At 36.4% G+C, this 11386-nt stretch overlaps 1 protein-coding gene across 2 annotated transcripts; it reads right to left on the bottom strand.

Annotated features, from left to right (window-relative positions):
- Nucleotides 1–880: 880 nt before the first annotated feature.
- On the bottom strand, nucleotides 881–9695 carry LOC111140707 (chromosome unknown C14orf28 homolog). Of its 2 annotated transcripts, XM_022492912.1 has the most exons (5): nucleotides 9644–9695; nucleotides 6358–6882; nucleotides 4610–4699; nucleotides 3064–3198; nucleotides 1685–1868 (listed from the first exon to the last, which is right to left on the bottom strand). In XM_022492912.1, the coding sequence occupies exons 2-5, from the start codon at nucleotides 6879–6881 to the stop codon at nucleotides 1685–1687; spliced, it is 933 nt and encodes a 310-aa protein (XP_022348620.1). In that variant the 5' UTR covers nucleotide 6882; nucleotides 9644–9695. The 2 variants fall into 2 exon arrangements, with proteins under 2 accessions (XP_022348619.1, XP_022348620.1); XM_022492911.1 differs by lacking the exon at nucleotides 9644–9695 and having other exon boundaries at nucleotides 881–1868; nucleotides 6358–6932.
- Nucleotides 9696–11386: the final 1691 nt, after the last annotated feature.

The raw sequence follows: 11386 nt of genomic DNA, 5'->3' as shown, positions 1-11386 counted from the left end.
CATCTTAATCCTCACAACAACCCTGTGAGGTAGGTAAAAGTCACTGTTTTGTGATAAGCTAGTATTATTCCAAATAAAGTGCAATTCTTAAAAGAATAACCTGCATTAGGAATAATTATGCTAATGAGCCACGTTTATATACTAATATTTGTTTTTGTATACTTTGATTCATGCAATAAGGTGTCCCCATAAAAATTCACTGTAAATCACTGTAAAAACATGTGGGGGACTATTTAAATAAACTCTGGGGTAGATTTTTTTTTTGTAAAATAAATCACTATTTTTTATCTTATACAAGACATAATTTTCACAGTATTCGCTCAAAGTGAGGCATTCTCAGCATTGTTAAACTCACATTTATTCTTTTGTAAGTTATTTCAACATGGCACCAAGCCAATGTAAGATTTAATTTCCTGAATTAAATCTTACCAATTTGGTATATGGCAGTGAACTGTGTTGTCATGTAGACATCTCCAAGTATACTGCATGCAGCCCCAACCCAAAATCTAAGATGGACTGTTTATTGAAATTAAATACTAAAGTAAATGTTGATAAACTGCAAAAAGTATTTTCCCTTGAAGAGATTACTTAATTTTTTTCCTTAAAAAAGGAAGAAAGATCTTAAGGTTTTGAAAACAATTTCTGATAACTATAAAATTCTAGTGATTTGTATTGCAAATCAAACCCTCATGCTATCAGTTTACTACTTATAAGGAAGCCAGCAGTTTGTTACTCCAAAAGTTTAGGGTTTTTTTTCCCTGTGAAAATATGATTTAAGAGCAAAAAAAATATATTCTAGGCACCATTTTCTCTTAAATATATATTTAAAGTATATTTCTATCGTTAATCCAGCATTAGTAAGCATCCTATTGCCTGATATTTATAGTTGTCTTATCTTCAGAACAGATTTTTATTAGAGAATTTCCATTACATTTAATTATGTTAGATTAGTTATATATTTTATTTGTAACAATAACTTTAAGCTTGCAAGTTTTAGTTAACACTTAAAATCAGTTAATACTTAAAATCTGGCAGGTTTATAATACTTCAGAGCAAGTGGTTAAAGTAATTTGCCATTATAGAGAAATAATTTAAGCCCAGAAAAACATTCTCACCAAAGTATTTTTAAAAACTGCTATTAGGCTAATCAATGAGTAAAAAAGATTAAGCCATCTATAAGTTCGACATTCAAATCCATACTAGATCCAACAGTGCACTTTGGATTTTAGTGAGGTAGGGCAAAAAATATAGTCAAATACATTTTGAACTGTTAAATTTATATAAACTGAAATACTGATTTGTACCCAGGTTTTATTTGAATATCCAAAAAGAAAAACCGAGAATTCAAATGATGAAGTATTTTCTTGCTTTCAAGGACAGAACTATAAAAATCTTTTGAGTATGCATAATTAAAAAATACAAAGGCTACAAGATATATTTATTTCAACATAAAGTATGCTTATATAAAAATTACCCAGGACATAGAAAAAAGAAATACAAATATTTTTGCATAGATTCTCCATATATAATATTTACCTGGGGCTAAACACTGGAAAATACACCTCTGAAACTAGTATAGTTCAACTATTTCCTTGGATACCAAGTATATACAAAATAAAAGTCCTTCATCTTGGGGGGAGCATGGGCAGGAGGGAAAACAATTTAATTTAGCATCAGTCTATATTTATTTCTCTGTTGCTCGAATATAAACCAATGATGACAAGAGGAGAAACTCTGGGGGTTTATTTAACAAAATTAAATTCACATTTCTGAGTCCATCGTAGTGCATCCAATGTCCATCAATCTGGAAAGCTGCAGAATAATGATGTTCCTCTTTGTTAAATAATGTGGCACCTTCCAACAAATACCTGCAAATTAAATGACAAAGTGTAGCAAAAAAGACAAAACTTTGTTTTTAAACATTTCTTAAGTGTTTTTTTTTTTTTTTTTTTTAAGTAGGCTTCACATCCAGAGTGGAACATAGGGCTTGAACTAACAACCCTGAGATCAAGACCTGAGCTGAGATCAAGAGTTGGAAGCTTAACCAACCGAACCACCAAAATGCTCCTTAAATTTTTAATTAAGGAATAAAAATATTGCTGTTATTTATATTCCGGTACCTAAAAAGATATCTGTCAGTAAAAAGCACATACTATAATTGGTAATTTGGAGTAAAATATTTAAGAATTTAAAAACTGATATAATTTAAGAATTTTGAAAAATATTTTAACAATCTGTATCATTCTATTAAATGATATCGTATCATTCTATTAAATAAGAGAAAACCTTTTAAAGGCAAAACGTTAAAAGACCCTATATGTCCTAACTTGTATGCAACAGAGATTTTTATCTCTAATGCTGAAAGTAATATTTTTTGTTTAAACGATGACCTCCTACTATATACTATTTTGACTTGAAATACAAGTAATAGCCAGTCGTTACTGTTTACTATGTGTCAGGTACCAACCTAAACACTTTATATGTGTTATCTCATTAAATCTCACAATAATGTACCAGATAAATATTATCATCTCTGTTTATAAAATCAAGAAACTGATGTTTCTGGTTAAGTTAGGTTAAGTTAGGACCCAAGGTTACATAGCTTGTAAAAGGTGGGGCTGAGATTTGATTCAATTCTGTCTATTCCATAGTCCAACTATTATGCACATTGCCAGAGACTAACCCCCTGTAGTAGATTCTAACCTTATTCGGGGTACAGAATAATAGTTAGCTATGATTCTTTTCAATGATATTTTCTTTTTTTTTTTTAAAGATTTTTATTTATTTATTTGACAGAGAGAGATCACAAGTAGGCAGAGAGGCAGGCAGAGAGAGAGGAAGGGAAGCAGGCTCCCTGGTGAGAAGAGAGCCCGATGCGGGACTCGATCCCAAGACCCTGAGATCATGACCTGAGCCGAAGGCAGCGGCTTAACCCACTGAGCCACCCAGGCGCCCTCAATGGTATTTTCTTAAGGGCTAGTCACAGTCATGATAGAACAGCAGTAAAATAGAAAATAAATTTACTTTTTATTAGTTTTATAAAACATACAAAAAAATACTTACTTGTGATCAGATAAATCCAAGTAATATGGTACATATGCCAGATCTTCAGATTTCCAATGCTGCATATTTAAGACAACAAAAGGGGGTGCCCCATGGCAGAAAACTCGCTGGGAAAATTCTCTTAAGCCACCACAGCTAAAATCGAAAAGAGACATGAACTTTATTACACTTGAAACAAAACTGCCTTTTATCACTTCTGGGTTGTCTTTATTAATTTCATAATAAGTATAATTATCTATTTTAGGTGTGGGTAATGGTGTGGCTATATTAGTATTTTTATTATCTATACCCAGAAGCTTATAAGCTGTGAGATTCTATATAAAAGAAATAATACTTGCAAAACTCCAGGAAAAGCTAGCTATTTTTTTTAAGCTTACAAAATATTTAGTTTTTTGAACTGATATAAAAGCTTTTATATGTCTATACATTTTTCCCCCCTTGGTTGGTTTCAAATGATAATACTGGCAGAGAGGTAAATAGTAGGACTCTTCTAGTCCTCTTTATATTGTATAAAATTCCCTAATTGCATCTTTTTTTTTTTTTAAAGATTTTATGTATTTATTTGACATGCAGAGATAGAGACAGTGAGAGACGGAATACAAACAGAGGGACTGGGAGAGAGAGAAGCCGGCTTCCCCTTGAGCAGGTAGCAAATTGGATGCAGGGCTCAATCCCAGGACACCAGGATCATGACCTGAGCTAAAGGCAGATGTTTAAAGACTGAGCCACCCAGGTGCCCCTAATGGCATCTTTTTGCCGTGAGGATGAGACAAATTCTGTTTTCTTAGTAGTCTCACATATTAAGGATTTGGATCAGAATACCACAAATCAGAATACCACAAATACAGTAAAATCTCGATTAACCGGAATACTCAGGACACAGTATTTTGCTTCATAAACGTTACTGATTAAAGCATTAACTAGAAAACCATTTTGTTTCAGTATTTCCTGTTAAAATACATTAGATTACTTTCTGGACTTAAGTACAATTAACTGAATATATTTTATTCTTCCTTCCTTTTGTGATTAATTAGCTGTAAGGTCATCCTTCTAAATCTTAATTCTCATTATACAATACTGTAGATATAGAAATTGTTAAGAGACTGGGATGAATATGTTCTCTGCCCCTTTTGAATTTTTTTTAAAACTAAGTTAAATTTTTTGGTTGCCATTTACCTCTTTCTCCTAAATGAGGAATGCAGAAAAAAATCCAGTTAATTGGGAGTCCGATTAGCTGGGTTCCGGTTAACCAAGGTTTTATTGTACCTGCTCAGCAGTGGGGAAAAAAAGAAAAGGCATTTGCTTTGTATTCATTAATTAACTGTAGTATGATATTCTATATAGTGAAATTTTATAATGACAACATAGCATAAGATGGCATAGTAAACTACTGTAGGTGTTAAGATTCCAAAAACATTAGGCTTCCAACTCACAAATACTTGTGAGTTGCTATTTCCTAAAGTATTGACATCAAAGAGCCTATCTGCTCAGGTTTCTTTATAAAAAACACAAACACTTTCATCTTAAACGTCTATCATATACTCACCCACTCTCTTCACACAGTTCAATCCTGGAACAGAATAACTCATCCACAGCCAGTCGTATCAAATTTCCATGAGGAATTTCTTGGGGAGGACTACAACAATTACAAAATGTATGTAAGAATTGCTTTGGAAATTTACATGTTAAATATTTATTAGAATAACCAATTTTATAGGTCAATTCGTTATTAGCAAATCAAGTATAAAATTATAACCTGTTTTTCATCTTTTTATTTGTTATAATTATAGCAATCAGTTGAACTTAATAAACATTAATGCATGAAGTTTTCCAAGAAACATTAAATCTTTCTTGAACTCTTCCTGAAATATGCAGTTGTTACTTAAAAAATTTTTTGAGAGGTTTTGGTAGAGGGGATTGTGGTCTTGGGGAAGAAAGGAGGACCCAGAATTAGGAGAGCTGCCGATTAGGTACATGACTAAATGCAAATTACAGCCATTGTTGGCTACTATTACTTGATTAGTTAAAAAATGTCTTCCTACATACTTCAGAGATTGTTTTAAATGTAGGATTGAAATAGAGGCAAAAGCCTTAAAAATTTATATATATATATATATATATATATATATATATATATATATATTCAGTATGATGAAAAATATTTTAAGAGCTTAAAATATTAGCATTAATATTGGATTATAAATATCTAATTATAGTTTCAGAATATACACAAATTGATACTAGTTTTTGAAAAACAAAACAGATTTCTAAAATGCTTTTTAGTTCATTACAATTTGGAGTAATGAAACTTTTTTCCCTGACAGAGATTTCAAACTCAACGTCATCATATCAGCAATATAGGAAATGGACAAAGTGTATTTCAGAAACAAGAAACACATTAATTGACAGATTCCAAAAAGAATAAAATATCTTCAGCTTTCCATAAATAGCAAAATGTTACAATATTAAACTAAATATGTTATAAAGAAATGTGAATTTAGTAAGTTAGGGTATGTGATGTATATTCCAAAAAGGGAATATCTATTAGGCTGTTTCTATGGACCACTGGGTCAAATACATTTTCAGAAAACAATGTGTTTGGGTTTGTTTTTCAGTCCTGTTTTTCTACTGGCAGTTATCTTTTTTTCCAGCTCATGTCCTCTGGGGGCTTTAATGTTTCCCAATACTCTACTAGGCCATGCCAGTTTGGCCTTCTTCCCTATCATTTACCAGCCTGGAGGTCTGCCTTCTCTGTCAAAGCCAAAAATATTCAGCAGGCTATCAGCACCTCTCCTAGCCAGTGAAAAAGCTCCTAACATCAGTATCCTCTCCAGGTATGAAGATTCGAATTTTGGGGTTTCTGTCTATAATTATGCCCTGATCATGACATGAAGGAATACTTTCACTCTTCTTGTTCATGTAAAAACAGCTTACCCAACAGAAATCCATTCAAGAAGTGAACATTCCAATACAGGATTAAATGTTAAGAGGTTATGTTTATGAAACAAACAATTATCTACACAGTGATATTAGCAATTCAAAGCAAGAATAAAATATTTTGCATACGAATTCATTACCTTTCAAGTGAAATAGTTATCAGTTGGTTTTACAAACTCAATTCCAAGATATTTGGATTTAATAAACAATATAGTCCTGCATTTGTGGGGTCGCAATGTGTAAGTAATTACACAGGGTCTGTACTTAAGGAAATACTTTGACTATATTTATTTATAGCAACATTCATTTAAAAAGTACATTATCTCTGCTAAAATGACAGACTTCAAAGCAACTTACTTTATATTAATTGTGCGTTGCTGATCTTCCTGCACTCGAGTTGGGCATCGCCAGTTGGAACAGTAACTCTCTTGTATGGTAGACATGAGATTTTCGAGATTTTTTGTAAAATTATCATGTTCATTCCCAAATAAATCAATTATTAATGAAGCTTTATGAACTTCAGATTTGTATTGCTGTTTTTCCATCTTGTCCCAAATCCAAAGTAGCTTCACAGTTGTGAAACTGTAGGTGTCCATTAAATAAAGGAAACAGTCTACAAACTCTCTACCTAAATGAAGAGAGAGTTCCCTGGGGAAATTTTCATTTTCATTAAGAATGACATATAATAACATCAAGAATCCATCTATGGTGCAGGTGTTTTTCAGTCTAATTTCAACATAGAGTGGGGTACAGGATACTGCTTTGCGGCCAGCTTTGATAGTAAAAACACCTCCCCAAGGAAGAACAGGCCTCCAAAATGAGCGATCTTGGTTATAGTTATTTTTAATTGATGCTTTGATCTCTTCAAACAGTGTCTTCATCCTGCATTTTAAAAGTTTAAGATAGAACATGTAAATCTGTGACTTCCTATGTTAAATGCTTGAAATATGTTTAAATGAAAACAAACTTATCTAAAGATTCAAATTAGGGGTGCCTGGCTGGCTCAGTTGGTAGAACATGTGACTCCTGATCTCCTGATTTTAAGTTTGAACCCCAAGTTGGGTATAAGGATTACTTAAAAATTAAAAAAAAAAAAAAAGGATTCAAATTAAATTTGGTCAGGAGGCCTACCAATATAATGAAAAAATTTAAAACAATTCAAGCTGAGTCTTTTTTTTGGCAATGTGCATGGCCTCTGGAAAGACCATTAAGAAGTGCAATCTTTTTTGAGGTACAGGGTGAGCATTTGATAAAACTTTTATGCTAATTATATTGCAGATTTTATCTTTGATATAAGGAAGACCCTAAAATAAAAAATTCTAAATGAAAAAAGCTATTTGAAAATGCAATCCAATTTGGTTGGGTGCATTCCTAATGTAAACCTCTTTCTCCCTTCAAAATACAAGCTGTGCTTCATTTTCCTTTTAATATGCATGATTCCACTTATGAAACTGCTATAATGGAATTCTTAGTTGGGCTACAGAATAATGGCCAATTATATTTGAAAGACCACATACGAAAAGTAATCCCAGAGTACTTAACTGAAGAGTTGCACAGCTGATACAAAAATCATTTCTAAGCACTTTGGAATTTTCACTTGCAATTTACGACCATGCTGGATATTTTATAATTCTAACTATAGAGGCCATGCTGTGAGGATCTGATTCAGAACTTGGTAAAGTAATCTGATTCCCTCTCTCTGCATGTTTTGGGAATGAACTGGGGTGTCCTCCCTATTTAAATTGTTATTTATGCTTCTCCTAACCTTGATGTTAGCTAAGCAATTTGTTTTTAGTCATTGATTGTATTGTAAAAACATATTGCTGTCATGTACATTATATAAAGCAGAATTTTAAAGAATTAAAGAATGAGGTCCTTTCTAATGAAACTGAATTGAAAAGATTGCTTTACTTGGCACAATAAATGTCTAAACTAAAAACATCACAGGGTTTCTCAATGGTACTTCTATGGAAAAGTATATTTTCATGAAAAAAAGCAAAGCATCTGAGGAAGAGGAAAAGAGAAGTCACAGACTGAGGTGTCTTATTTTGACTATCTTTTCAGGTGCCACACATATCCTCCCAAGCACAACATAAATCCAATACTGAATACTGCAGACCTCCGTGTTTTATTTGTATAATAAAGTCCACATGGCATAAAGTATAGAGTTGTTGAATCACTATTCTGTACACCTAAAACTAATGTAACATTTTGTCAACTATACTTCAGTTAAAAAAAACAACCTGTTTTACACTTTAAAGAAATTAAATTCAAACCAATTTCACAATACTAGCAGACTGAAAATTCAGTTCCACAATGTATTAAACGAGGGCGTGCACGCACACAGTATTTTCGGCTTGAGGCAAGGCTGTGGACTCTAAAATATTCAACACTATATTTAGTCTTAAGTGTAGATGTTTATTCATAGTCGGTAACATGTTGTCGGCTCTAGTCAACCATTTAGGTAATCAGAAGGCGTGGCAAATCTGGAGCCTTAGGCAAACCCAAACGGTTTCTTCTTAATGTTTCTGAAGATTAAAAAAAAAAAAATCATATGGCATTCAAATACCTTTGAAAATGAAAATAACTTTCTTTATGGTTTCACTTATTTCTATTTAATTTTTAAAAACTTTGTAGCAAGGTCACAAGCCTTAGCTCAGATTTCCAAATGTTGCATTGGGAAGGAATCGTAAAATCTCTGCACTATTTTTCTTCAAATTATCTTTAAAGCATGACCAAATGAGTAACTACAGCAAGTTATACTTAGCAGAAATAAACTACAATTATATATATATATATATATAATGAAACTAACTTCTTCAGCCTGTCTTTGCGGGGGAGGAAAAGGGCAGGGGTAGAGAGGATTGAAAGAACTAGAGGACACCTACTCGTTTCAGCATTAAGGTGGTGATTTGTTATAAAGTAAATTACAACAAAAATGAGTAAAAAAGGTGGTGAAATGCCTGCAAAGAGCTTTACTTAAAATTGTCTTAAGATTTCACCACATCTTCGAAAAGACTGTTTCGTTAGGCTGTGCATTAGAAGCCCTGGAGGATATATCCTGCTGGCATCATTGTCCTGATTCAACAGGCCCTCCAGTTTAAATAAACCTGGAAAACTCCCCCGACCTCTATTTCCTTGGCAAAACGACACCTTTCTTTTGCGGTCATTTTCAAGGGTGACAATCTATACTCCACGATGGTCGTGAGAAACAGACCATTCGCCCTAGACACTGAATGCCGGGCCTCCTAAGAGCTCGGCGGTCCTAAGGATCCTCTTTCAATCAGCACCCCGAAATAATCTGAAAAACGGCCACGCGCTCCCCCTCGAAAGAGCGCGGGGCTTCGGGGTAGGGACCTGCGGGGCGCGCGCTGGGGGCCCGCCTCCGTCTCCCGCACTCCGGCCACGCCTACCCCGCCCCCCGGTCCTCTGCGCCCGCGAAGGCCTGGCACCGAGGGCTGGCCCCGCACGGCTGGCCCATCCCCGAGCCTGGAGCAGGTGAAACGGCGGGGCAACCCTGTCCGTGTCCAGGTAGTGTTCCCCTAAGCGCCTGGGACTGCGGGCGCTGGGCTAGAGGGCCGGGCCGCGAAAGGCGTTCCCACACCAGCCAGTCTCCGTCCACCAGGAAGCCGACTTCTCGTACCTCCCCGGGGACCGAAAACCGCCGGTGCCGCCGCACCCGTCGCCGCCGCCGCTTGCTCATGGAGAGCCCGTGCTGCCGCCGCCGCCGCTTCATCTACTAGCACCGTCCGCTGTCTGGGCCTCCCCGGTGTGAGTGCGGGGCTCTGGCACGGCCTCCATCGCACCCGCCGCGGCGGGAGCCACAGCAGCTCCAGCGCCCAGGCCCGATCCGACCGGACCCACGGAGCCAGGACCGCAGGACGCGTAGCTTCTTATTACGGAGGAAGATTCGGCCTGACCTCCGCCCCCCTCCCCCCAGCCCCTAGTACCCAGACGCCTAACGGCGTTGCTGCGCAGGCGCGAAGACGCCCCTGCCAAACGTGCGTGTGTCGGTGTGTATACAGCGTCCAGATTCGCCCAATAGAAACCAAAATCAGGTGCGGGGGGCGGGACCTTGCAAAGAGGGGCGGTGTTCCAGTGTTAGAGGGTGGGACGGGCAGCCGGAAGTGGGCGGGACTTGCGTGGAGGCGGAGCTTTGTTGGCAATCCAGCCTGGCTTTTTGAGGTTTGTATCCTTTTAGGACCTTGATTTTAGTTTGCTTCCAAGTCTTGTCTTCTTAAATTCTTAACTCAGAAGGGGAGAAGTTTGTTTTCCCAAGACACTTTAATTATGCAAGCTTTTAAGTATATAGTTAAGAAAAGTTGAATTAGTGGCTTAACTGCTCTCTTTAGTGTTCAAGGTAGTAATTGGTCAGGGTGCTGTAATTTACAATAGAGTTAACATTTATAGCAATTAGATAGCTTTAGTCCCATTGTAGAGATGAAAAAAAAATGAGTTTCGGAAATGTTAAAGTACCACACATTAAGTGATAGCTGTGAATTGAAGCCAGAAATGCTTAATGCTATAGTCTGTGGGCTCTATCAGTTTTCCTACTCAGTAAGCCCCAGTTCTTGTATCCTTCCTTAAAGAGTTGGAGCTCATATGGCTTAGCTCCTGGAAAACACAGACCACCCTGGAGAACTGCCTTACTCATCATTACAAATGTGGGTACTGTTGAGATATTCCCCATATGTTCAACAAATGATTGGGAAGTGAAACCCAACCTCCAGAACATGCTATACAGAGAGCTCAAGGCCAGTCCAACACATCACTGTGGTCCTCAATCACAGCTGAATCTGGTAGATCCCTCCTTGACTAGTGATGGTCAGTCAGGACTATGGCAGGGACCTTCCTCATACAACTCTCTCAAAGAGTCCCGTGATAGAGGAAAGGAGGGTAGGAGAGGGGGTTGACTTACTCAAAATAATTACTGCAGGTCATGATGGGAAGAAATGGACATCTCTCAGAGTGGGGGTGGGGGGAGAGGCTCTGGCCAAAAAGTAAGAATTAATAATTCTGGCACAGTCTGCTCTTTTCAGTTTCCTTGTTTTTCTTATTTCTTATGGCATTTCACAGATGAAGAAACCGAGGTTCTGAGAGATTATATGACTAGTGTGTCTGTGTTGGGATTTACATGCAAAGAGTTTAGTCTCAGTATTAAAACTATTCTGCAAGTAGAACACTCTTGAAAAATGTTTATACATGTGGATTATATGTTCAGTTGACCTTCTCTCACAAGATATGGGATTAATTTTATACTGATTGAGTTTTTCTCTTCCTGAAAACAGAACCCAGTTGTGGTGGTTATCACCATTTCTGGAGAATAGCAGAGAGATGGCTCATTATGCTGAGGCTTAGCTAGGAAAGGGAAGCATGGATTCTTTGG

Source organism: Enhydra lutris, unplaced genomic scaffold, assembly GCF_002288905.1.
Source record: "Enhydra lutris kenyoni isolate GAN:26980312 unplaced genomic scaffold, ASM228890v2 scaffoldscaffold4, whole genome shotgun sequence".
Classification (NCBI taxonomy): Eukaryota; Metazoa; Chordata; class Mammalia; order Carnivora; family Mustelidae; genus Enhydra; species Enhydra lutris.
Note: the sequence above shows the minus strand (reverse complement) of the source record. Positions and strands in the feature narration are given on the sequence as shown.